This window comes from Glossina fuscipes, unplaced genomic scaffold, assembly GCF_014805625.2.
Source record: "Glossina fuscipes isolate IAEA_lab_2018 unplaced genomic scaffold, Yale_Gfus_2 3, whole genome shotgun sequence".
In the NCBI taxonomy this organism is placed as follows: domain Eukaryota; kingdom Metazoa; phylum Arthropoda; class Insecta; order Diptera; family Glossinidae; genus Glossina; species Glossina fuscipes.
In genome coordinates, this window is record NW_023998417.1 from 13,720,270 (window position 1) to 13,747,651 (window position 27,382).

A 27,382-nucleotide genomic window follows, 5' to 3' on the forward strand; every position below is an offset into this window, starting at 1 on the left:
CCTAAGATTAATTGGAAGTGGCAGAAGCGAGCAAGCTCAAGCACTCCGCCAACTTCCTAAAAAGTTGACTTCTTCGACTTTAACGCAGCGAAGAAGTGCTCTTATTATTATAGTAATAAATGCGTTCTCTTATATCTATATTTTTACAATCCAATTGAGAATTATACAGCGTCTACAAATTCATAAACAAGAAATGTGTCAAAAGAACTTTTAGTATAAAAAGCTGTAATAAAATTTGCGTTTAGAACATGTATGCAAGACAGAGACGAAATTATTATACAAAACTTTTATACAGCAAACGCCTATATAAAACAGAGATGGAATTATTGCACTAAATAATAGTCGCATTTAATAATGTAAACAAAGAGAACTTTTCTACAAAAGCTGTATTTAGAGCAAGTATGCAGAACAGAGACGAAATTATTATACAAAACTTTTATACAGCAAACGCCTATATAAAACAGAGACGGAATTATTGCACTAAATAATAGTCGCATTTAATAATGTAAACAAAAGATATTTGTAAACAAAGAGAACTTTTCTACAAAAGCTGTAATAGAATTTGCTTACGCAATATGTATGCAGAATACCTTTATATGTACAAAATTTGTCAATACCCAAATAGTAATAATGAACACCTAACATGGCTTCTGGTACTAAATATAAATGACGACATAATGCTGTTAAACCAAGTCTTAACTCTCACGCAATTGCAAATGGTGGTTGTCAATATTTCATCAATTTCAAACAAATTCGAAATTCCATTTTATCATTTATCATCTTGCAAGGGGATTGCTTAGAAGCTTCTTTGCTGCAGTTTTTCAGCACTGCACATTCTTCGCAACGAAAATTCAAAGCATTTTTTACACTTTTCACTAACAAAATTTCATTATCTTAAAATAAAATTCATATTTTCGCATAAAACACAAAAAAATTTATTCGCGACAGACGCATACTTTATCAAATGATGCTAAAAAAAGACAGTGTTGCTAACTAAACTATTACTATTAACTGAATAAGCGATTTATTTTCTAATTGATTAATTAATTTTAAAATAATTTTACAATATCTTCACAATGAGGAAAACATAACATCCCCTAAGTTTTTTAATTCTTTTTTTATTTTATTCTTGACACTTTGTCTGCTGCTTGGAATGTAAAAATGGGTGCAGATATATGATTTTGGTCTGGTGGAACAGTGGAATAGAGTTCTTAACTCTTACTAGCAAATATAACAATCTTTTTTTAGGTTGTAATTATCGGTTTTATTGTATTCCCTTCCCAACTCAATGAATCAAAAATGTTATAAATACAACGAAAATTATTAAGCTTTTTCGTTTTAAAATGTGTTTTGCTACATCAATTAACCAAAAACCGTAAAGAAAAAAAAGAGTTGCGAATTTCATACCGCATAATTTTATTAAAAGAGAGCGTTTCCCTTAGGAACAGGGCAACAAAAAGCTTTAATATTTTATGATGCCATCTATGCCATCTATTAGTTGAAAGAATATCACCTAAGGAAACTTTCTTAATCCCAAAAACGGGTATTCCTGAGCTATCATTTCTCCAAATGCCAAAAAGATATGACAGCTGATGTGGAACAAATGTCAAATCAACAAACGGAGAAAAACACCCAGATTTTCGTTCAATGAATAGGCAAAAGCAAACGTTTTAAAATTAAATAAAATACTTTATAATAAATAGAAAATTTTAACGGGCACTTTAACTTAATCACAGCAAAAGCGAGAAAAAGGTTTGTAATAAAATTTGCATTGGTTGCTCTTGTGTGGAAATACTATTCAAGCCAAGCCAGGAAATTGTCAAAAGAAAAATCAAGAAACTTTGATCGAAAAAACAAGCGAATTTCTACATGCTCTCGATGATTAATTGTAGAAACCAAGAATGAGTGTCAAGACTACATCTAAACCTGTACCTAAAAAATCGTAAAATATTTCCTTTTGGATTTCTAACAAATGCTTATTCTAAGCGATATCCATTTATTTTACCTTTCCTTTGAATTAAGCTTACCACCCCGTTCTAAAATGGCGCAGAATACCGCTACGGGTACTGGTACACCATCAAATTTGCAGACTGGCTTCAATAAAGTTTTCATACAAAGAGACTATAGTGAAGGAACCGCAGTTAAATTTCATACTAGACTTCCAAGCGAGTTGGAAGGTTTGGTAAGTGGATAAGCATTCGATTGTGCAAAAATATGAATCGAAAACTTTTGCTTGCAGATAGAGCGTCATGCCTTCGAATCGACGATCACTAGACTCAATGAATTCTTTGCTGAAGCTGAAAAAGGCTCTTGCAGTACTTATTGTGAAGGCTGCATTGGTTGTATAACTGCCTATCTTGTCTACATGTGCTCCGAAACGCATTACGAGAAAGTAAATTCCCGCAAGTTATCAATCAATTTGCAACGCTTAATTAATTAAGACTTTCTTCTCATTTCCCAGACTCTACGTAAAATTTCCAAGTTTATTGCTTCCCAAAATGAACGTATTTACAATCCGAAAGGTTTGCAAATGATCGATCCCACCTATCGAGGCTTGCGAGTTATAGAAATATCCATTCTTGATCGTCCCGGACGAACGTGACTTCCACTTTCTCACTCAACCGAAGAGTTCTTTATGTAATAACTTTAGTTCTTTATAATGACAGATAAAAAGTTGCAGCTAAATCCATAGTAAACAATTGGAGCGAGTCCTTAAAATTTCTTCGTGCCGAAAAGGAAGGCTCGAAGCTTTCTACATTTTTTAAATCCAATGTATACGCGCCTAGGACTCACACTATCTGTCTTTTTTCACAAATAAGAAAATCATGTCTTAACAAAGAAACTGAAAAGTTGTATCTTTGGAAACAGCGGTTAGCTGTTAGCAGTTTATTTAAGCAATGAATAAAAACAGATAAACAGATGTAAGAGAATACATTCAACCTGCATTTCGTCAACCTACACACTTGTAGCTTGCTTGCCGTGTAGCTAAACAGGAAATTATATTAATCTAAAAGTGTGTAGAATAGTTAAAAATACAAATGAACAAAATACAACCAAATACTCCCCTCAAGAAAACACAAAAACACGACACATTTGTACACAAGTCTACCCTCTTATTCATAATCGAAGCACTTGTAGGTTAGGCTAGAATATATGTAAAACCATCTATTTGTAATGAATATATACGCTGTCTTAGTCTATAGTTCAATCAATATATTCTACCAAATTTTTACTAAACAATTGTTAAATGAAAATATTTATGCAATATGAGAACAAATGATGAAATTGTTTCGTGTTATATGTATATAAGAATATATATATAAATGAATTTATCGATTGAAAGTATATATATTAAATAAAGAAGAACATTATTCAGTGAAATTTAAAACTCCTTGGGTTCAGTTAGTCTAACTTTCAAAACATATCGAAAAATTAATGTTTACTTCCGTAAAAATGAAATCATATTACGGGTTATCTATTGTAATTACTCACTGAAGGACTTACCAGATTTTATTCATCCCAGCAAAAAAAAAAAAACGGTGGGCAGGAGACGGTCACATCCATCTAGGAGATATCGTGCATAAAGTAACAAGGAAATCAAGGGAATTGACGCAAGGGCGTCTTTTAACAAATCTTCGCTTTTTGCTTTTCCAAGTTATTAAAGACCAAGTCTTGTTGTTTCTTGTGTATAATAACTTAATCAGCGCAAGTTATGAGTCGATCTAACTTCTTCTTTAGCTTGTCTTCTGCCTAACACGTTGCCAGAAAGAATTTGGGGTAAAACTTGGAAATTTGACGTGTATACTACGAATTGACGGCCACATGTCAAATTTGGAAATTGCCCAACGCACGGTTACGCTTAAAATCGGGAAAAGATTAAAATTCACCACTCATGGTAGATAAGTGTGAAAACTTCAATAAAAATATTTACGAAGACTATCTCTTAGCAGTTGTCTTAATGGAAAAACAAATAATTTTTTTGGCGCAAAAATGCGTCCCGATCGATCAATTGATAGGCCCGTGTTGCAAGTCCAATGTATTAATTTGATATGATTGGAATGAGAGATGATCTATCTTTAAGGTGAGCATATATATATATATATATACTTTTTTTTATAATAATAAGTTTATTTACTTTTCGACAATTTTTTCTTTGGTATAGAGTTAAAAACATATATAAATTAAAGGATCTAGGAGAGTCTTATATTAAGGAAATAAATTGGAATTCTTACAAAAAATGGTATATGATTGGATATTAAAATTGAAAAAAAATTTGTATTAAATAATACTGCTATTACGAACATATATTAAACGTACATGCACACATATATGTTGAGGCGTTGAATTTTATAAATTAAAAGAACCTACAACGGATCTACACTTTTTCCTAAATTTTGATAAAATCTTGATTGGCTAGGAATCATTAAAAATTTCTTTATATGGAAAGTATCCCGTTAGGATTTGTAACTCTCTCTCTTTGCATCATTGCGTCAAATTATTTCTTACATATATATTAATTATATTTTTTTTAAATTAATTTAAAAAACATAAATTGACCGCTATATCTTTGTTATTAAATTCTACCTTAAGTGAAGGCTAAAGCCGTGGATATTAAAATATCATAATATTGCTGTAAAGAGTTTTTGATTCGAACAATCACTTGAGTACACACGAGAACGCACATTCATAACTAATTAAATACTAAAAAAAAACATTTAAGTTTTTATTTTTTATTTTTCTTTTTTTGTTTTAATATCATCGCGATATATTATATATTATTTATATCTTGCTTTCTATTAAATTCCTCGTTTCGAAAATCATCGTTTGACTAGATTTGTTTCTCTTAAAATTTTTGGTTTAATGTTTATTGTTATTTATGCAGATATACATAAATACTGACAAACGTCTAGGTCTGCAATATATATATATTTTTTTAGATAATTTTGAGACCTTGTGTTTTTGTTTACAAATAGATCACAATATTTGACTTTGATTTAATTTTATAGGACACGCGAACACACTTATATTAACAATATTAATATTTTTGTGCTTCTCTTGTTTTTGAATATTTTGCATGCGATAGAAAATACTTTTGAGATCCAGTTAGCATCTGTAGTAATCTGTAAGTCTTTATCACCGTGTTAATGATAATTAATTTATTAGATCCTAACTGGAGGGTTTTCGTCACAATAACGCACACAATTTGGAAAGTTTCTTATTCTTCTCTGTAGTTGTCGATGCTGTCGTGCCCGAAGAAGATACCGACGAAGATGTCGACATGCTACTTTGTAACGTGCTGCCCGTTGGTGGTTGTAAAGGAGTTGTTGGACTTTTCTCATCCGAATCTTCGCTTACATGAGTTTCAAGTAGTTTCAGTGTCGTCTTCGGTTTAACATTTCCGTCCATACTAGTGTATAACGTCTTCGTAAGTTTTGATTTGACTGCTTTACCTATAGCCCCCGTTTTTTTAATGCTTAAACGAGAAATACTGCGTTGATGCTCAGGCGTTGAGCTTTCATCGCCATGTTGCTGCTGCTGCTGTTGTTGTTGTTGTTGTTGCTGATTGCAATTCAGTGTTGTTACAGTGAATTCAATATCTTTGATGTCTTCATCGGAGCATGCTTATCGAAAAGGCAAGCAAAAAATTATATTCAGCTTAGATTGAATTACATTTATTACCCTGCAGTTATATAGGACTTATGAAAAATCACCTAAAGGATACAATCCTGGTCAACGAGATTGTTTACATCGTTTTGTTAATCAAAATTGAGTACAGCTTGTTGAAGTCAAAAGTTTTGCGTAGGAGAACAATATTTTTGTCAACTAATTTATTATCATTCCTAAGTCTAACTTCAGAAGTCAATTAAATCGATCCGCCATAATTAGGAAAAATGAATTAGGAAAAATGTTTCCGGTTTTGTTTTTCAATTCAACTCTAAGGTCGTCAATTTACATACAACATACGCAACATAAGAGAGGCAAATTTTTCTGCTTTGCTGTAGTTACACACTGTATTGATAGTGGGTATCGAAAATGACCACCCAAGTTTATTATGGAGTTTTTTTTTGCTTCAATGTCTATCTATCACCGGAAAATGAGCATACGCCGAATTTATCATTCATTGCCAATAACGTTGTACTCATGTTGTACTTATACTCTTGATCAGTTTGATATTACGCTTGCACCTAATTATATCTTGGGAACAAGTTTAGTTGGCGACCTACTACTACCAATCATAAAATACTCTCCTTCAATTTCAAAGTGCTATGTGAAGTTTTGGGTATATAAGTGCATCAGAGAAATAGAAGATGACATCTACACATAATGAGAGCTAAGACTACTCCTTTTATGTTTCAGAGGCAGTACAAGTTATAAAAGCTGAAAACACTTTTAAGGGGAACGTACCTGCAAACTCTTCGACAGGCTTTTCGATGGTATCGTGGTCAATCCAAGTTAAGCCCATTTCAACTTTTTCTGCCAAATCTTGCCAGTTGTTACGATTTTCCAAAGTGCCGTCGTAAAGTGGCTTTATCCAGGGAAACGTCTCGTACAATACGCGATACAAAGGCAAACAAATGACATCGATAAAGCCAACTTGCATTTTTGGTAATTCATCTTTACGTTCTCTAAACATAAGCAAACACAATTATTATGTCAAACTTATCACAATTGTCTAACGTAACAGAATCGCAAACCTGTCCATCATAGCAACCGGTTGAGTATTTAATTGTAATTTTTCTAAATCGCCTTGATCGAAAAATTCATCGGCCACCAATTTGGCCACACGATGTTGGACTTCCCATGGTTTGGCGATCGCACTCACGTCACAGGCCGTCATCATCATGCCGCATAGCACTAAAATTTGTTATTGCATTTTTATTTTTTATTGCTACATGAGAAAAGTGGAAGGTCCTTCGAATACTTACGCTCTTTTCGATCCTCGCTTTGCCAGTCGAATTCACCATTGTCTACGACCTCTAGGAAAGCGTTACGCTTTTTAAAATAGGCCGCCAGATCGGTAGAGAGTATAGCGTTTTCCACAACTTTCATTATCCTGCGGTAGTCGTCCGGTGACATGGCCTATGTGAAATAGTTTACCTTTTAGTTTTGCACATTTTCATTTCTTTCGTTTTATAATGACACACATACCTGAAATATATTATTACCCTCTGAGTTCAAAATCATAACACACTGATCGAAATGGTGGTGTTCCATAGTTGAAGTTGTATATAGTATAGCTAAAGGTGATTCCGTTTTCGTTTGAAACGCGTTATTAGTTCCGCGATGATCGAGATCGTGACAAAGACAAGCTACTAGTAGACCAAAGATTTCCAAGTCAGTCATGAACCGTTCCATACGACCAGTTTTAAGCATGGCGAACATTGTTTGAGCCACATTTAAAGCATGGCGCCAGTTGTGATATTTAACCGGACGATAATTTTTACGTACACTTAATACCCAACGGCATAGCACGTCGTAGGGTATCTGAAACATTTGCACCAGGTTGCATTGCAGGAACATGCGCACTACAGCGCGACAGGTATCATCGTCCTCTAAATCAAAATCTAGAGAACAAAGCCTTCATTGCAGCTTTATAGCGCATTTATATTAGCATTAATTTATTTTGTTTTTGTTTTTTTTTTTTTTTCATCTCCAAATTTCAATTAGCATAAACTCAAAAACAATTATCAATTTAATTAACAATTTAATTATTCAATGTGAAACAATATGAAAACAAATGAATCGAAACTTCGAAAAGCGTTTATGCGCCTGAAATAAATGCGCAGTCACGTGCAATCCATTAAACTAAATCTTCCGGTGGACAGGAATCTTACTATTATTTGATAGATATGAAGTGGGTGGGAGGTCTATTGGATATATTGTTCTAAATCTACTTATTTATAAGCCAGAATATGCCAGAAGCAGCGATAGGCACCGCGCGAAAAATATACTCTGCCTTGGACAAGTTTAAACATAGAGGTTACATTAAAGTTAAATCTACGCTTCTTAAGAGAGCGCAACTTGACAAGTTAGAACTTTGATTGATTAAGCTGCAGTGGGCTCACATTCAAGAGTATGCAATAGCGCCTGAACAGAGGGGTAATAAAGAGGGAATCAATTTTCTTGAATTAACGTTTCACGATGGAGGTGAAGGTACTTAAAAAAATTTTCATTCTTGCATTTATACTAATTTTAATGAATGATAATAAGTAAAATAATTGAAGAGAAGTCTTATATAAGTCTATGAGTAGTTATACACCAACATCTTCTCTTTACTTGTTTCGATAAAAAGATCTCCTAAAAAATCACTGGTCAGCATGCATACAGACGTGACGAGCTCTCGAGACAGTCTTGACTTTCGTACTTACCTATAAATTTAAAACTGTACAAATTGTACGTTTCGGCTGACCTAATGGTGTCGTTCACTAATTTATCTGTCTGATCTTGGGAAGCGGTTGCGTGATATGACAAACACTCTAGGGCTACTTTCTGTTTGGCCATTAGTTTGCAAGCGTTCTCATACATTTGTGTATTATGTATACCCAGACCACAAAAAATTGCAAACGCCTCAAATATTGAAGCATCCGAATCGGTAAAGGGCGTACCATTGCCCTTATTAATCAATTGAGCGACACCGATGACAGTTTTCTGCGCATTCACAATAGGCATGCAGAGTATGGCCTTAATGCAATCAATCTCATTCTCGGTCCGTATCTGATCATGTTCACGCACCCATTCACGAACATCAGCAATATTCACTGTCTGCCCTGTGCTGGCGACGAACTGAGCAATCTGGGCTAACGTTGAATTGCTGAGATCATCCACTGAAGGTCTAGATATATTGGCCGACTGATTGGCAGCACCCAACTCGAATAGCACCGTGAAGCGGGTATCAGAATTCTGTTCAATTTTCCAATATTATAAAAACTATTGATTTAAACTACGCTTAAGCGCACCGCACTTACCTTGTCGTCGGTACTGCTCTCATTGCCTTTAAAGTATTCGCTATAACGCCTTTGTATCTGATTAGGCTTCTCGATAATCTTCTCCAAGTGGCTCTGGAAAACCAATTTTATAACAATTCTTAACTACTTTTAAAATGTAAATGAATAATGACGGGATGAGTTTAGTGACAATCATCGTACAAATTATAAAGGAGCGACAAAAGCTTTTCTTATGTCTAGATAAGTTTTAATTGCGATCACTTTAAACTCTTTTGGAAATTTTCAGACATATCAGGAAGTCGATCGAAACCATTTTGAAACCAAGCCTTTAAGTGACTTGTGTCGGCCTTTGAGTTTCTTTTTTTTCTGATCAATTAGTGATGGCAAGTTACCAAATACGTAGACTTATTGAACGAAGAGGGGTATCTACTGCAGATATCTGCTCAATTCAAAAAGAATAATGAGATCAATTTTTCATTAATATTATGACATGAGATCTGTATTTTTGTTTCGAAATTTTGTTGAAGGAACTTAAGATTTATCTGCAAAAACACGCTGCGTATCAATCGTGTTGCACATCAATTACTTACCGCTTCGCAACAATCCAAATCGATTAAGAATACCGAGCATCTCTCGCATTTCAATAATTCACGTGCCTCTGTCATAATCTTTGTTACCAAGCATTCTAAATTGTTTTGCTCCTCAAATATACTTCGGGCCAAGTTTAAAAGTATTTGATTGCGACGATACTCTTGGACGGACATTTCAAATAACTGAGCGTTCTGTATTCCGATACCGCAAAATGTCAAATATCTGCGAAAAATTTCAACGTCATATTCATCGAACTCTTTCGAATCATTTGTCTTGTTAATGATCTGAGCGACACCGATAATATCCCCCTCGTAATTGCTTATTGGCATTGATAGAATCGTGTTAGTTTTATAACCGGTTTTTAAATCAATTTCGCAATTGAAACGTGCGTCCTTGTACGCCTCTTTAATATTAATCATCTCCTTAGTTTGAGCAACCATACCAGCAATTCCAACCCCGAACGGTATAATAATTTCTTCGGAACGAGCTTTTTTAATGGCCTCCGTTAAAGCTAATGAAAAAGAGAAAAAATATTTCGAAATTTTATTAAATTTTACAAAAAGTTATATTTAGTAGAAAGGAACGAAGCTATTATTTACACTCCGCTAGTACGAAATCAATTAACGATAACCGGTTGTGTTGTTTACATTCCTTTTCAATGCCAAGACGCGAACATCCTATTCCGCAGTAAGCGTATCCACACGCAAAGCTATTGCTACAACATATGTAAACGTAATGTACAAACACAACAGAAACGTATGCGAACTAATGTTGATATACCAGTAACTTGATCGAAGCAAATGAACTGACTGGTCCGTTTTAAAATTTAACAAGGGAGAAAGTAAAGAATGGAGTCAGCTCTTCACTGTGCGTATAGCACAGGAGGACAGCCGGAGGAGGAGGGACAGCCTAACACAAATATAAATAAAGTGTTTTCTAATTTCAAGAATAGATTCTATTTTGGATCTGCTGCTATCAGGAATGACGGCGGTGATGTTGGTACTGCTAGTAGTAATGGCGGTCGTGGGGCAATTTTGGCACCTGTCTTCTTCATCAAAGTGAAGTCATTTTGAAATCCCATTTATGAAAATTACTTAGTTCGTATCCATAGAGGATCTCTTTTTAATTATGCTTAGCAAAGCAGGTCAACGTTTTGATTAGTCTACGACTAAATGAAAAAGAAAAAGCTTTAAAGGCAACAAAGACTTAGGTTTATTCCTATTTTTTAATCTATAATTGCTTTGGTGGTCATTGATGTTTGAATTTTTTAATTGCTTTCATTTGTTAGTCGCGTTGTTAGCTTGCGTTTGGATTTTTATTTTCATTTTTATCTTCCAAATTAAATTGAACAAGTTAAAACATCATAGACGAGCGACACTGACCGTTACATACCCTACAACACTTCGTGTAGTGCAGTTATTCGCCGTTTTGATAATAATACACCGAAAAGTACATATTACGTTCACGAAAACACCGCATTTTGGAAGGTTAGATTTTCTCTCCATTTAAAAGTTTGTGATAGCGTCTATTTAGGTCGGAGAATAGACCTGTGTGACTAAATTACCTACCGTTAGTTTTTTTTTCTGAAACACTCCTATGAATTCTTAAGATAACATGAGGTGGGGAAGAAATGGATCCATGTGGCCCATTTTTTCATTTACTTACTACCGTGTGCAAATCTTCATCACGAAAAATTTAGCGTTTCATGACAATCCTTTTATGAGATGGTATCCAAAAAATAGGCCAACGTGGTCCAAATTCGGTAAGGTAGATTTCTTTGTCAATTTACTATTGTGCGGCAATGATGTGAGGCCGTGAAATATTGGAAAATTGATATTTTTGCCACATATAGTGTTAGTTCCCGCAGGAACGGATATATGGAAGCTGGTTAAAGAAACTGTCAAAGTTTTCACACCAACTCGAATGCCTAAATACTAATATAATACTAATATTTGGGGAGTAATCGAAAAAGTTGACCGATTCGATTCATTTTCAATAGGATTCGTCCTTGGGCCAAATATCATCAAAATATCCCAAAAACTGAAGGCTGCAGCTTGGAGACAAGCATACATGGACAGACATTAGACAGATGGACAGATAGGCTTAGATCGATTTGGAAAACGAATCTGTATAATAAAATCAATCGATAGAATAAGAATTGGGTCTACTTTAAGCTCTTCTTCTGGGTGTTACGCATACGTCTGCACTTACGTCTGCATGTACCCCGTACCACAAGTGATGTAGGGTATAAAAATTGCTTGCAAGCATTAAGGCGTTATAGTATTTGATTTAAGATGGCTTATGTTGTTGTTTGTAGTTAGGTTTCGTGGTTTTCTACCTTAGTTGACCTAATCTTTGCGCAACTTCCGCTTAAGCGATTTTTCGAACAATGTGTCTGTCGTTTAAAGTAAAGCGTAGGAGTAATTGTGCTTTTTATGTCTCTTACCAGCGATTAGAATTTGTGCTAAACAGACACGGGTTCATTAATAGGGGAACGTACACATTTCACATTACCTTCGATTCACGTGAAAGCGTTTAAAGCTAAATTGCAAAAATATATAAATATTGGCTACGAATAATACAATGAATGGATTAACGAGCTTCGATTCGCTTAACTTAATTCAAACACAAATGCCACTAATTGCTGGTATTGCAATAATAATTGCATTTTTATCATTTGCTATCAATGCGTACCCTTTGCTCTCCTCATTTCATTATGTGAAACTTACGTGTTTTTTGAGTGACGTCAAAGAGTTTTGCCATCAAATATCGATTGTTGGGCGGTCCTTTGGCCAGAAATAATGAACCACGGTCAGCGTGTGTTAATAAGCCAACGTTAACCAAGATTTTATGACATAACACATCTATATCTAACTCGTTGGCGACATCACGTATTAATTCCATAAATAGTTCGCCCTCATCCAATTCCATTAAGTGGCGACGATTCTCCAAAAGAGCATTGTTCACTGCAATAGGTGATGAATTTGTACGATTTTTCTACGAAAAAAAAAAAGGAAAAGATGAAAATGACAAAGAAAAGGGAAAAAAAGAATATTCCGTTATAAGCAAACAATAATTCAATTTTAATGAATTTTTCATAGACAAGATCTAATAATGTTCGTTTGCTGAGTTGTGCGCATTTCCGTTATTAGCGAAGCCTTAGCCGAGACATTTTTTCTTGTCCTTTTGTGCGTATCTTTTAAATGGAAAAACATGGAAATAAATAAAATTCATAACTTTTTTGTTACTTTTTTGTTGTTTTTTTTTTGCTGCTCTGCACAAGCACATTAAAAGGGTAACGTTTCTATAAACGACGATATCAGGCAAAATGCTAATTTAGTCGTCGAGTCTCTTTCGCGGTTAGCTCTTGAGGCCACCTCTCTCAAGAGCAACTAACTTTCGCAAAAACATGTTAGAACGAATTTTTGTTGCCCATCATGGGAAAAAGTTGCAAAATTAACAACAAAAACGCAACATTTTACATAGCCCCGGTATCTAATTCTTCGTAAGCTCCAAGTCAAAGTGCAGCGCCGCATACATTAATTGTTTGAAAACATTGCGGCTTTCATTCAAAATATTTTTGCTCATAAGCAAGCCTTTAAGGACTCTTTTCAAACTTAAATTGCTTAGGAGTGGACTCGCACGCTAGTTATAGGTCACCGCATATCAATGTAAGGGAAGACGAAAGCAACAGCGCTGTAAAGTAAGCAAAGTAAGAAAATTCTTCGCCTGAGCACTTTACCATAGGACATGCAACATATACCAGGCACCGGCGTATACATATCTACTTGCAGCAGTATACGGGTACGTATACTCAATGGTTATTCGCTTTCATTTTTGCCAACATTATTTAAACAATAACTTTGGTGTTGAGCCAGCTTGTGTCAGCCAGCCAGCCAGCCAGCCAGCCCGTGTACTTGCATGTACGGGAAAATAAACACTTTGGCAAATTAAGTTTAAAATTATTTTTGTGCATGCAATCTTCCAATTTGTTATGGAAAACACTTTAACCAATTAAGTGTTTCGTTCTTTTTTATTTTCGTTGTTTATGCGATTTTTTAATTAATTGCTTTTTTATCTCAGAAGTCAAATAGCAACATTTCTACATATCAAACAAACGTAACGTGGGGATCTACTGCACTTGTCCTTCCCTTTGCAACGTCCAGAGATACCCAATAGCGATTCTAAGTTCACTTAACTACAGGTGCGTTTCCAGAGAAATCATCTGTCAAATATCTATCTATTTTTGATTACTCTTTGTTGAAACGATTGATGGATGAGTTACTGTCGGTGTACTATGTGCCAGAAAATGGGCAACATCAGGTCGAAAACGAAAGTTATTTTTCGTTGGGCATTTGTTGCCTTAAAAATGCTTACTCTTAGTAAAAAATTTCCAAACACTTGATTATAAACCAAACGATGCCAAAAAACCCTTTTGATGACCTTGTGATAACCTTATTTTCGTGCGCTCGATCTTCACCCTATATTGCAATGAAATGTCGTTCATATATATTCAAAGATATACGATAGAACGGACACCTTTTGATTGGAGCTTGTTTAAAGCAAAAAGGAAAACAATCACACAAAGGTGGAATTTACTTTACACTGACTCTTATTGCAAACAAAGTTAGAGAAGTCAAAGTGGCTCAACCATTGTGGTCGTATTTGTTGTAACTGCCTTGCAGTTACTTTCTATTTGCTATCGTTTGCTAACCGAAGATCTGTCTGCTTTAACGTTAATTTCGTTTTAATTTAATTTAGCCTGATTAACAGCGAATTGTTAGCAATCTCGTTTCTTGCGCATTAAAAGTAATGGCTTCAAATACTAACACTTGCTTCCAGTCTACGGCGGCGGGTACATGCAATGCCCCGTGTTGTAAACACGCACGCAACCCGTACGCGTCCCTTGTGAAAGGGCATTACGTGCTTAGAGCGGAAAGTAAAGAAAAAACTTTAGAGTAAACGAAATTCATTCGCTTAACACAAAGCCATTAAATTTTATTCATTTACTAACTGTTAAATAACTTGACCTACAATTTCCTAAGCTATGAGATTTTCGAAAGTATTTAATTAACATTTATAAACTGCATAACGGTTTGTTAAAAAAATCACGACAAATTATTTATGATTTTTGATTTGTTGCATGCGAGAGAAAGACAAAGAGATTTGAGGGGATAAGTGAAACTCCTGAAGGCAACAATATGCACAAACATTATTGTGTTCTACGCGTGTTACTGAAACTGCTTAAAGATAACGAATGCATACAAAGTAGAATTGGGTTTGTTGATACTTTCACGTATACAAATGTAATTAGTCGCGTATGTATCACATAGTGCGATACGCTTGAATGATTCATAAGAATGATCGCAAACTATGGATACAATTCGATTAATGGCTTGAGTGCCGTCGATTTTAGGGGAGAAATTAAAATCATGAGCACAGCATTTGTCAAGCTATTCCGCGCATTGGATTATCTATGCATCGCAAACTTTGCAAATGTTTTCCAAGAAAAATGCCAAGTTGTGGACAATGTCGGAGCTTGGATATCTTTCTCGATCACTTCCCCCAAGTTTACAAACAGTTATTGTTGTTGAATGTCTTATAAAAGTTTCCTGAGACCGTCTGCTTACGTTAAAGGACCCACCGACCGATTAGTGACAAAACTTGTAACTTGTATGCACATACGTACTGCCATGTAGCTACTTGCAATGGAATTTAAAAGACACTTGCTTAATCTCTTTTAAAATTTCCTTAGTTTTTCGCAACATTTACTTTTGTATATGTGTATATGTGTCATACCAATTGATCTCCTCTGCCTGTGCACATACAAGGATTGCGGTCCTTGGATAGAGAGTGTTTTATTTTCAGCAAAGCGCTTCACATGCATACATGCATGTGTTGGTTTAAATTTACATTTAGGTGCAGAGATACATTCATTTAACATTTTTTTGTCTTAACCATAAGAAAACTAATGACTTTTGTAGTTAGTGTCAGATTTTTCACTTCTCGTAAAATGTCTTTTATGCTTTGCTTTTGTTTCTCGCCAACAACAGGCGCCATTTACAATCGTTAAAGGGCAACTGTAATATAAATGTATATAAGTTCGATCCACCTACGCTTTGAAATTGACTGAATATACTTTTGCTTTCGCAGTTTACATTACATCCCTATGCATATCTATCTATACACGTGAACTTGTCAATCATCATAAAGGTAACAAAAGCGTAATTCATTAATTTTTCAATCACTTGTGTTGATAATCGCGCGGGCGATTCCAGCAAGAGCTTAATTCGTTCGCAGTTTTGCAACATATAGCTACAAAATTTATTTAAATATTATTAAAAGGAGCGTTCGATGTATTGTAGATGTATGTGCGTGCAATACACTTCAGGTTCTTCTCTACTTCTCTACAGCCCTTCACTACTCACAATTTGCGTTTAATTTCAAGTTTAAGTTAAATTCTTAACTTAATGACTTACTCAAGAAAACTACGGTCTATGGTGAAGATAGTCAAAACACGACACGGAATGGAATTGAACCTTGAAACATTGACTGTGCACCGATCGAAAGGTCGCTTGTATTATAATTCCGTTGGAGGACTACGTTAGCCATTGGCTGTCCTTACAGCACTATCTGACAAGATATTGTTGGAAAAATTGAAAGACACACGATGAGTCCGTATGGCTTCCAAAACGAGTAAATGCTTCATCAGAACATTTCAATCTCTATGAATGCATTCAAAATGTTAAAAAAGACTGATTTTTTAAACTTATCCATTAGCAACAGTCCTGTTGCCTGTTTCCTGTAGTTACACTGCGCCCTGGTTGGAATTTGCTTTACTTGGTTCATTATTTGTACTCTTTTTGTATGTATCTATATATATATATATATAGATTAGATGTATTGGCAGTTTGCCAATGTTCATTTCAACAAATTAGTATCTGTCTGCCACGAAATTTGTTTTCGTTTTTCCGTTAGCTTCAAAGTCATCAAATTAAAAACAACCTACCTGTACAGGCGAGGAGGCCATCCACTGTTGGAATAGGTCAGAGGTAACGGAGGGTCTTTTCGGTTTTGTTTTATGGCTTTCAATGAATTCTTGCAAGCGCATTAAAGCTTCAGGCGGTGCCCTCTCCGTTAGCCATTTTTCAAATGCTTCAGGTTTCTCCTCAAATAGACGTTGAATTTCGTCAATATCCTTTTGGTTGACTTGTCGTGACGTTGACGGCAAAGGACTGCAACTCCTATCTGGCGTGGATGAGTAATTGCTGCTGCCGCTTGCGGCCGAATGTACCACAGTTTCCGTTGTTACGGTTGTGGTGCTTGTCGGGGAGGCGGACTTACAATAAATGTTGCTGTCATTAGCAGGTGATTGTGAGTGGGAGGAATGGTCTGACATATTGTTTGACTCGTCTCTGATAATTGCAGGTATTGGTATATTGTTCTTTAACAACGAACCATTTGTTAAAGTATTAAGTTCAGTTGGTGGGATTGTAGACGTACATGATGTTAGCGCACATTTCTGTTCATTTTGCATATTTGTTGTGTGAGAGATTTCAGCATTTTTTAGTGCTTTGTTTAGATTGGCCGACGATACATTTGTCATTGTTAATTCCCCACAGTAAAGACAGCGGAAATGTATGTGGCTTACATGGTTATGTCAATCGTAAAAACCGACACTTTACGCTTTATTTAACCTGAGTAGCCTAGCCGTTCCCAAAAGAATATTAAAACGGCAAATGCATTCTTTTCATTGTCGCTGAATCTAATTGACTTTTTCATTGCCTTTAAATAGTTTTGATGTTGTTTGCACTTCTCTACCTTCTCAAAAGCAATAATTACTAAAACGAGTTCGCCGTATCAAAAATTTGACAGGTGTTTCAAATGCAAGTATAACTATTTGCTCCGTATTTATTTTTTTCATTTTCTCCATTTATTCTTATATATATACTTAATGTTTCATTTCTTTTTCTTTTTTTACGGAGTTGCTCTCAGCAACAGCTGCAAGTCGAGTTACACCTGAAATAATAGAGAATCAATAAATAATTACAATCAAAATAAGGATTAAAGGAAGCATTCTTCAGAACCATGGGAGTGCATAAGTATAAGTGTGAAGAAAGAAATTTTCAAATATTATCCATGCAAGCGGATGTATGAGAAACCTTAAATAAGTCAACAGAAAAGTCGCGTATACGTCACGTGGCGCCGTAATGTTGTTGGCTATTTATTAAGAATTCAATGCGCACACACAATATGTCACTATAAAGCCATTTTACAAATAAATCGTTTTAAAATTTTTTATTAATGCACAAATTCATCAAATAAGTATGTGTTAGTGTAATAACGTGCGTGGTTTCAAATTTCTTCTTCTCCGTTTTTTTTGAAAATGATCAGCATTCCCAAGCAAATGCATAATTTTCTCTTTTCTTTATACATTACACTTGTATTCGTCTGTACGGAGGAATACGTTTCAAAAGCTTTATGAGCATCAGAGTTTAAGTTAACTTAGATTCGACTGCCTCTCTGTTATTGGAACACTTCTCGCTCGAAACATTGATTTACAAAAGAAGAATTCAAAGTGAGATAGCAAATCAGACTGTGGGGTAAAGGTAGTGTTCGCTTGCAAGATTATGGCTCTCTTTTTCGAATATGTTTACTAAACGCTTATGTGCATCCGCTGTGATGCTTAAGAGAATACTTTCATCATTATTAAAATATAAAATCGCTGCGTACCATTTCTCATATAAAGAAAAAAACAAAGCCGTAAGTTGTCTGAATTCTCAAACAATTTTCAGATTCTCGAATGACACACGTAAACCTTCTAGAAAGCTTTCTCTTAAAAAAGCTGACATTTGTTTTAGTACAAACAGTTAGTTCTACTTTTCGAAAGACATCTTGCAAAATCGGTTCTAAAATTTGTCGAGGGGGACTCATCAATTAAAAAAAAAGACCATTTGTTTCATAACAAAACATAAAAGTGGGTATCACTCACTCAATCATAAAGAATAAAACAACTACAAAAAAGACGGAGGATTTAATTCGGCAAGTACTCCTCTTTGCATATACGTTCTCTATACGTTGGCTTGCAGTTACATCCCGAAACAAATGCATGCTAGCTATCGATTCTCTTTAATCTGTTACTGATGAAAATAGCGGTGGTATGATGTCTTGGGTGGCATCTTATCAATGTGGATAACCGTAATACCGAGATCAATGTCGCATAACATACTTTCCTTTATTTACATGTAAAGTTTCAACGAGAGCAAGTTAACACTAAACCAACGGCTTATGTTTAATATTTTTCTCAAAAGTTTTCATTAAAGAATCTTCATAGTCTCGTCTCCTTTTGTTCTTCTCATTTGATAATTGGCCTTCTATTAAAGTGTAATTTTAAAGTCTGCCCTTTGAATTGCTCGGAAAATTACCCCTTTTGTTATGCAAATTATCTCCAATAAGCCGGGAAGTGAAGAGCAGAAAAGAAAACGCAAAAAGCTAATAAGAGGACACTTATCCGCAATTTTGTACTTTCTACTTTTTCTTAAAATTACTTCTAGCTTATGACGTCGACACCATTAGCATAGCGGTGACAGTGCAGAATCATGTGCCAGTATTTCAAACTTTGTTAGTCTCCTAGCCAAGCTATTTGCGCTGGCTGCAGAAAAAACCGCATCATTAAATTTATATTATTAACTATATTTATGTTATATTCATAATAGGGGCATTTCAGTCTTATTATTCTGATTGTAATATTATAAGCATACGTTCGCAGGAAAATGTTTCATCAGTGTAAGTAAGGAGCTTTAAACGGTTGTCCATCCTTCTTTTCAGACAGGATTACTCCTGCAAGTCCTAAAGATCTGTAGAAACTTTCATTCAACGTCAAATACAGAAATATCTCTTAAATACTTATCAAGATTAACCAGATATCCGATATGAAACTCGCTTCGCACCTTTGGCTTACGTAATGAGTACGAGGGTATCCGAGGTTAGCCCCAATGCTCTCTTCCTTTTACAATTAACCCGGCCCTACAATAATACTTTTATTTAATTTCTATCTTTAGGACTGCAGACAGGTACTTCTATATTCCAGAACAGCTGATATGTCGTCATTCTCATATGGAATATCAATCATGGAAAGCGAGGAAAAGGAAGGGTAAAAGTAGTTGTAATCGAAGTTGTCGTCGAAAATATCTACAAACGCCGTTAAGGAGAGATGTACAAGAAGTGCTGGCCATCTACTAGCTTGTTGCTAGTCCATGAAAAACGGCTACAAACTGGGAAGGGAACTACTTTGAAATTCTATAAAAAGTTCGAGTATTTCTTTTGGGCGGAGTGAACGCGATAGCTAGCTTTTAAGACACATATGTCTTAAGCTGGATTCAATGAAGGAGTAATTTGCAGCCCTTCTTGCGTCCTAAACTGTATTCAAAACCTTTTTGCGGGCAGTCTTTCCCGAATAACATAAGCTGCTAGATTAGCTTTTCTCTTATTTATTCAACCATTAACAAATTAATAATTCAGTTATAAATCCAACACCCGCCGAGTTTAAGCTTTTAACATGAACTTATCTTAAGCTACAAACATAAAAACCTTAACAACTAACGTTAAAGTAAAAGGATTTTCTCGTTGAAACTTTGGAAAGATAAGTAGAGAAAAAAAGTGTTAGAGAGAATAGAAAAAGTAAATATGAAGACCTACACACAGACAATGTACATAAAACTATATTTATATATGAAAATATCACAAAATCATCGCCTACCGACATTCAAACCGACTCTTTTAAGATCATAACGTACGCAGTCTTGCTTTCATCTAGAGAAACCAATGAATTAAATTAAATTTTTCAGCCATAATAGGGCCTAACTGATGCCAGGCTCAGATGTAGAGAAAGATATATAGAGAAAGTTTTACGGCTCTGAAAACGCCGTTCCAAGCGACTGGTCGATCTGCGGCGATTGTGGTGTTAAAAAAAAACCCTTTTAAATAAAGCAGGCAATCAATCGTTCAAGTCCTGTCCTTGATTTCTCAAATATTTGCATTATCTCTTTTTATTATCCACTTGATTAAAGTACTGGGTGTCGTTCGCTGCTCTATCTTTCATAATTTCTGAGAAATGAGCAAAAGCCCACAAAAACGGAGTTGGTTTCAGTTTACGCTTTACTGTGCGCTGACCAATTTGGTCCACTTGCGTGTATGAACTTTCAATGTTTTTACCACATTTCAGAAAGTCTACGAAGCTTCCTTTCGGGCATTGCAAGCATTACGACAAAATACCTACCTGTACCGTATCCTTCGGCGGTGGGTATAAAAATGAAAAATTTCAGAATGATTCGAATATATTAAATTGTTGTTAAGCACTATTAAAGAGGCAGCCAGCTGTATTTACAAGTCCATTAATTCGTATCGATGTTGGGCAATAAGTGCATACAAGTACGCATGAATCATAAAAATGTGCATAAAATATTGAAATTTAAAGATGTGCAATAAAAATTTCATTATCACTCAACTTATGCCTGAGTAGGGTTGTGTGTGAGTGGCGATGCGAATTATGTAAAAACATTTATGTAAACAGAAAGAAGATAAATAAAAAAAAAATTTCATTAAATTTTATGAGATCGCATTAACAAAATTTAAAAAATGACATCTGTAATAACACTAGAGTCTCTACGATGCCAGCGCTATTATGATTACGACGGAAATGTGGTAAATAAAAATTAATGTACTGGAAAATTATTACCAAGTTAACATATCCTTATTAAACGAAAAGCGGCATTTGAGAACGCTCTCGAACTCAACTCGCGTATATAATTACGCTTGGCGTAAACAATTATATTTCAATAAGTCATAATTAAAGCAAACACCGAAAATCGACAATTAACTGATTGTGCTAAGTAATGTAAGACGTGTAAGGGGCGTATGTTTATATGTGGCAATGAAAGAGGATAATGATAATATGGCTAACGCATTAAATATACGCGATGTTTATGCAATCATTGCACCTCACTATCACTAAAGTATGTTACATATGCAGAAACACATCCTTCGTGCATCACTTCGCACACACAAATTGATTTAAAATTTTTTGCCGGACAAGTTAGTAACGCCTTACTAACGCTTATGTTTTAATCCTTCCTTACATCATCTCACTTTGTTATTTTTTCTATTTCGATAGTATTTTCGTACAGATAAACTCAGTGTTTCGAATTTTCATTGCTCCGTCCGTTTTCGAAATCAATTCCGAAATGAAAAATTTCTTGAATCTCGAAAGCGAACTTGTAATCATTAATAAAGGAACTCTTTAAAGCATACGCACAAGCATTTTAACATATTAACGGAATGTAGCAAGACGCTAAAGCACGTTATCGTATGTTATGGCAAACCTGCGTGCATTCACAATCGCTGGTTGAAGTATATTATAAAAGCATATTAAAGTGAAAGCAGACGATAATGGAGGAATAAGAAAAGTGCACGCGTGTTGGAGCGAATGATGCGTGATGGACACATGACTTGAAACTATTGCACAAAAATTGTAAAATGCCGAACCTTCATATGGCCCTAGAAAATATCTGTCGTAAACTACGGCCTCTTACGTGTCGTAGGGGTGTGACAATATCCTTTCAAATTTACATTACTTACTATATGATTGCATGAGAGTCTTTTTAAACTTGATTTTTGACTATCAAAGCTTAGCGTGTCAGGTTTGCTAATACTACCCTAAACATGGAAGACTGGTAGACAAACGAATGGATCCAAGAATGTTTTAAGCCTTACGGTCAGCAAGAGCAAATACTTGCCGGAATTGTGAAGTAAGGTGCGCGTAGTGCAATCATTACCTCGTGGTGAACATAAACATATTTGCTTTGATTTTATTTTAATATTATTTGGTTACAGAATACATACATGTATGACATAATACATGCATGACTCACGAAGAATGCACTACACCGTTAAATCCATTTAATACAAGTTTAGTTTGGTGTTTTTTGGAATGCTTTTTAATGTTAAAATGTTTCGGTTAAGTTGAGACTTCAAGTCGATTTAGCCAGGCGGGCGAGTTCCTCTATTTATCTAGTACTATTAACATCCCTGATCGAGACATAAGCAACAGCTAAAAAGAGCAGAATCAACTTCATTCAATCACAGGCATCTTTTATGGGCAGTCGCCACTAACTTATTACTTAACGCACACTTTTAACTTTTAACTAAAACCTTGAACAATACACGAATATGTACGAAAATGATTCTGTTTGTCCCATCCACTGTTCTGCAAGCAAAAAAGTAAACTAATATTTATCTCAGAAGTCGGGTATTTAAAATTCGTGGAAATATTTCGGACACAGCTCTGTTTGCTTGTTTTGTTTACCGTGTGTTGTTTGCAAATTATTACCACCATTACAATAATAACCGAGAGTTTTACCACATTTAAAATAGTTAAAGCTGTCGTCGTTATGGCACCCATCAATTTAAGAAATTTGCTTTTGTAGACACATTCTGTAGTTTACTGGGACGTGTAGACAGGTTTCGTTTTCTTTATTTTCCCATAGTTAAGCATTCGCAAAACTCTAAAGAGTAAAATCTGCACAATTAATTACTAGATTTATGTCTCGTGCATGTAAATTAATAGGAAAGCGAAAATCAAAAAAAAAATGTGGGGAGTAGCAAGAGCCAAACATTAATTTACATTAACATGTTTCTGTATATATATATATATATATATAGAAACCACAACATGTACAGCAAACATTGTTCGCATCACTTGTGCTATGCGGGGTACGAATAACGCTTGGGTGGAAGGGGCGGTAAAGACAAACTAGACTCTGTCTATTCTCGTTGCATGAATCGATTTGAAATTATTTTCTAAGCAGTGCCAAACTAATGTCACGCTTTCTTGATTTTGAGAAAATTTGATGCATTACCGCCTTATGGGCAAAGGACAAACGCTATTGAAAATAGATCAGCTCGGTGCACTCGTCACGTAATATCATATTTGAAGTAAGTCGTTCCGAAGCGGTTTAGGGTAGTTACATATCGGCCTAATCTGTAGTTTTATTAAAAAATTTCGCAAAAATTAAACTCACTTGTCGGTATGCAAGCATGTATATGTATGTATGCGTTGAGCTTTCTCTGACGCCTAAAAATATGCAAATAAAGTAAAAAAAACTGCAGGAAACTGTCAAAAGGAATACGCAGACTTCTCATAAATGCTCATTCCCGCGTAGGCGAACAATTTAGCAGGCGTAAGCCAGTAGGAGGCGACCTTTAAAAAGTAGTTGTCAACGGTATTCTGACTGCTCTTGTGTTAACTAGTATTAACTAGTTAACCTATTGTTAAGCTGAACTCTGTCAATAGACATTAATGGAACATGGCTGCAATTGTTTGCTATAAATAAATGAAAAACACACATATGAAACATTGAAATGACGCATCAAGGACTCCTCTATTTGATATTCTATAGAACGTCGTTTACCGTAGCGAACACTTTAATATACAATCAGATTCAAATTTAGGTAAGTTTTCTCTTTATTTCATTCAATGCCTTGAATAAATCTTTCAGCCAATTCTCGCCAGCGTTACACCCGCCTCTTCTGAATTCAAACTGATCGGTTTACGTATAGTTCGTTCAAGAGTTCTTTGACTGGCTTGACTTACATATATCCAAATCTACATCTTTCAGTTAAGCCAATAGCCCGACATAACAATCTGTAAACTTCGAACTAACAATTGAGACAATGCACCGCTAAGTCTGTACTCATACTTGAGGGAATTGTTTAGAAAGAAATCGAATTCGATTTCAAGCTTTTGTTGTTTGAGCAAGTAAAACGTAGCTAAGTCAATCAAATTTCTAAACTTTGTTTCGATTTGATCACTTGATCAATTCACTGACCGAAGATGGCTTCGTGAATTCTTTTCTCCCATAACAAGTGTCCACAAGGTCTTAACATGCTGCTTGGCTTTACACATATGATGTGGAGCAAAGGCAATAACGGCGCCACTTTGCCACACAAGCAAACATCGTACAGTCTCGCTTGTTTGGTTATAATGGAAGTGCAAATGCGTTAACATAATCATAAATTAAAAAAATTGAAAAGCACAAAACAGAGAACTAATAATAATGGCACGATGTTAAAGACGACGGGAGTGGGTTATTGATGAAGTTGACGCTGTGGATACATGCAGTTTTACTTTCAACATTTTAAATTGGTGAATGTCAGCAGCATTCCGTTTGAATTGAAATATTTCTTAGAAATTCATATATTTTTATTGCCTCTGCTACTAGCGAAGTGAAGTAAAATAAGTTTTTCGCATTAAAAGTCACAGCACGAAAATAATTCAAAAGAAAATGAAAATATCAAATACTGTTCTGTGCCACAAAATCTTAAAATTGTTTTAAAAGATTCATTTCCTAATAAATCACTAATCACGTTATTGAGCTAATAGCTTATGACTTGAGAGTTGAGGAGAAAATCGTGCTCATGCAACTGTTAAACTTGATCTGAAGCCGTAACCTAACGTCCCATCTCAAGATCCAGTGTTCTTTCCAAGTTTAAGCCATCTAAGCAAGCTTTAGTTCAAAAGAATGGAGAAATGGGATCAATGGTATAAAGAGTATTTAATGTTTTCCTAGAAGAGAAATAATGAATTGTCTCCCTTTTCATCAATGGGTATAAATATTGAGTCTGCCCACAAATGAAACACAGGAGATAGACAACCAGAATAAGCTCCAAAAAAAATGAACACTAACTAGCATTCGGACTTAAGGATCCCTAATGATGATAAGATTTCTATTAATTACTTCCTTACTCTATCTCTCTTTATATGGCAAAAATTTCCGTGAGGTCATGAAAGAAAAGCAAATATTTCCACTCTAAAGCTATTGCTTTTAAAAAACTTTAATATCCATACCAGAGATAAACGGATTAAAGACTTTCTGTGAAACACATTAAAGCGAATATTATTATTACAACACTTTTTACCCATTTTACGACTACTTAAATATTTCCGCTTTACATTGCCAGCAAAAAAATGTAAGTAACTATTTAAAGTTCTTTTCGTTTTGGAGCGAATCTGGGATACCTTTCAACCAAGCGATCGCAAAAACTTAAACAGCTACCTTCGGTCATCTTTTCTTTATCACAAGTTTGTCTTGGCTGTTGGAAGCCAAAGTAAAATATATATATATAGTAATAGTAGAGAAGCAATGTTAGTTTGCTGCCTCCGCTTTTGCTATTCAAAGAATTCGGGATGGACAGAGGATGGATCTGATAAAAAAAAATTCCTTTTGCCCAACAGGCTTTCACATCGTCAAGATCTCAAGAATACACGTACGCTTCATAACTCGCCTGAAGAGTGTTTGTTTTCGTTTCAATGTAAAAGGAAATAAAAACACAAAATTTTATATATTTTCGCATACACGTACATCGTATACATAAGCTTTGAATAAAAATACAAGAATGAAAATTCAATTGAAATTCACGAGAAGCTCTTGATGCACCAAGTGCTCTCGTTTTAACTGTTTAATAGATACTTATGAATGGCATATCTCTGTAAAAATAGTCAAACAACACGAAACGCAGTCTTTGTTAATATTTCCAAGTGAACTTGTAATTGTCTTCTCATTAATGCATTAAAGTATGCGAATACTTTACGCGCATGTTGTAGTGTGCAATTTTTTAATTAATGCACGCGTTCAGAATACGCGAACACGGTTGCACGTGTGCATGATTGTAAATGCATGCGGTTGAAGGAACTTCAATATTTATAGATTAATTATAATTACACAAGGAGAAATTACGTTAAACAAAAAAAAATAATAATAATAATAAGTTTACATGGAAATGTATCTGCATGTGTGGGTATGCGAGTAATTCTGTTTACACCAACAAAGTGGTTATTAATCAATTGCCTGTTTTAACAGATCGAATTAACACAAATCGATTATTACACAAAGCAAAAGCATTTAACTCGGCCCAGATTGACTTTTTCAGCAGTGACCCTTGACAAGGGTGTGAAGATAAATTCGAATTTAACTAATAAAGCCACCTATCATTTGTGTTAACATATCTCTGTTAACGACTTAACAGAGCTTATGTTAAATAATTACAATTGAGATTTAGTTGGTTTGAAAGCCTATACCGTCCATATTAAAAAAAAGAAAGAAAATATTTTTGTGGACATTTCATGAATCCATATAAAACTACCTTTCAAACAAACTAAACAAATTCAAATTCTGCTTATGGGAATTATTTTTAACAGTATTTGAAACTTGGTACGTTAGCGAAAAATGCATATGGAAAAACACCCAAATATGACACTCTAGTCCGGCCAAACTAGAAAATGTCGCCTATATTCACCTATATCATGTGAATCTATATAAAAACGCCTGTCCAATGAGCAAAAAAATTCAAACTTTTCTTTCGGGAACTGTTTTGAACGATCTTTTGAAATTTGATATGTTAGCGAAAAATGGTTGTGAATATAGTATAGCATATATATATACTAGTATAGTAAAGTATAGGACTAGTATAGTATACTCTAGCATAATACACTATATTCTAGGACAAAAAAAACTATACTGTAGTGCAATGTATTCTAGTACAAAATACACTATACTGTAGTACAAAAATTCACTACACTCTAGTACAATGATTTCTAGTACAAAATACACTACACTGTAGTACAATGATTTTCAGTACAAAATACACTATACTGTTGTACAATGATTTTCAGTACAAAATACACTGTACTGTAGTGCAAAAATTTTGTACCGTAGTACCATGATTTTCAGTACAAAATTCACTATACTGTGGTACAATTATTTTCAGTACAAAATACACTACACTGTAGC

The 27,382-nt window shown here is 34.8% G+C and overlaps 2 protein-coding genes across 2 annotated transcripts in view; one reads left to right on the forward strand and one right to left on the reverse strand.

Moving 5' to 3' along the window:
* The first annotated feature begins 1,778 nt into the window (after positions 1 to 1,778).
* LOC119634643 (golgin subfamily A member 7) lies at positions 1,779 to 3,097 on the forward strand. Its single transcript, XM_038028907.1, has 4 exons — positions 1,779 to 1,942; positions 2,023 to 2,182; positions 2,240 to 2,392; positions 2,462 to 3,097. Exons 1-4 carry the CDS (start codon positions 1,902 to 1,904, stop codon positions 2,600 to 2,602), a joined length of 495 nt encoding a protein of 164 aa, XP_037884835.1. The 5' UTR covers positions 1,779 to 1,901; the 3' UTR covers positions 2,603 to 3,097.
* Positions 3,098 to 4,964: 1,867 nt separating this feature from the next.
* LOC119634636 (cGMP-specific 3',5'-cyclic phosphodiesterase) overlaps positions 4,965 to 27,382 on the reverse strand; it is a 41,923-nt gene continuing 19,505 nt past the window's right edge. The window contains exons 2-11 of the mRNA XM_038028899.1: positions 16,546 to 17,555; positions 12,266 to 12,533; positions 9,536 to 10,047; positions 8,967 to 9,059; positions 8,370 to 8,901; positions 7,150 to 7,565; positions 6,927 to 7,080; positions 6,696 to 6,855; positions 6,406 to 6,626; positions 4,965 to 5,621 (exon numbers count right to left, since the gene is read on the reverse strand). Of these exons, the coding sequence (XP_037884827.1) occupies positions 5,185 to 5,621; positions 6,406 to 6,626; positions 6,696 to 6,855; positions 6,927 to 7,080; positions 7,150 to 7,565; positions 8,370 to 8,901; positions 8,967 to 9,059; positions 9,536 to 10,047; positions 12,266 to 12,533; positions 16,546 to 17,142 (3,390 nt within the window). The 5' untranslated portion in view covers positions 17,143 to 17,555 and the 3' untranslated portion in view covers positions 4,965 to 5,184. The remainder of the gene's footprint in view (positions 5,622 to 6,405; positions 6,627 to 6,695; positions 6,856 to 6,926; positions 7,081 to 7,149; positions 7,566 to 8,369; positions 8,902 to 8,966; positions 9,060 to 9,535; positions 10,048 to 12,265; positions 12,534 to 16,545; positions 17,556 to 27,382) is intronic.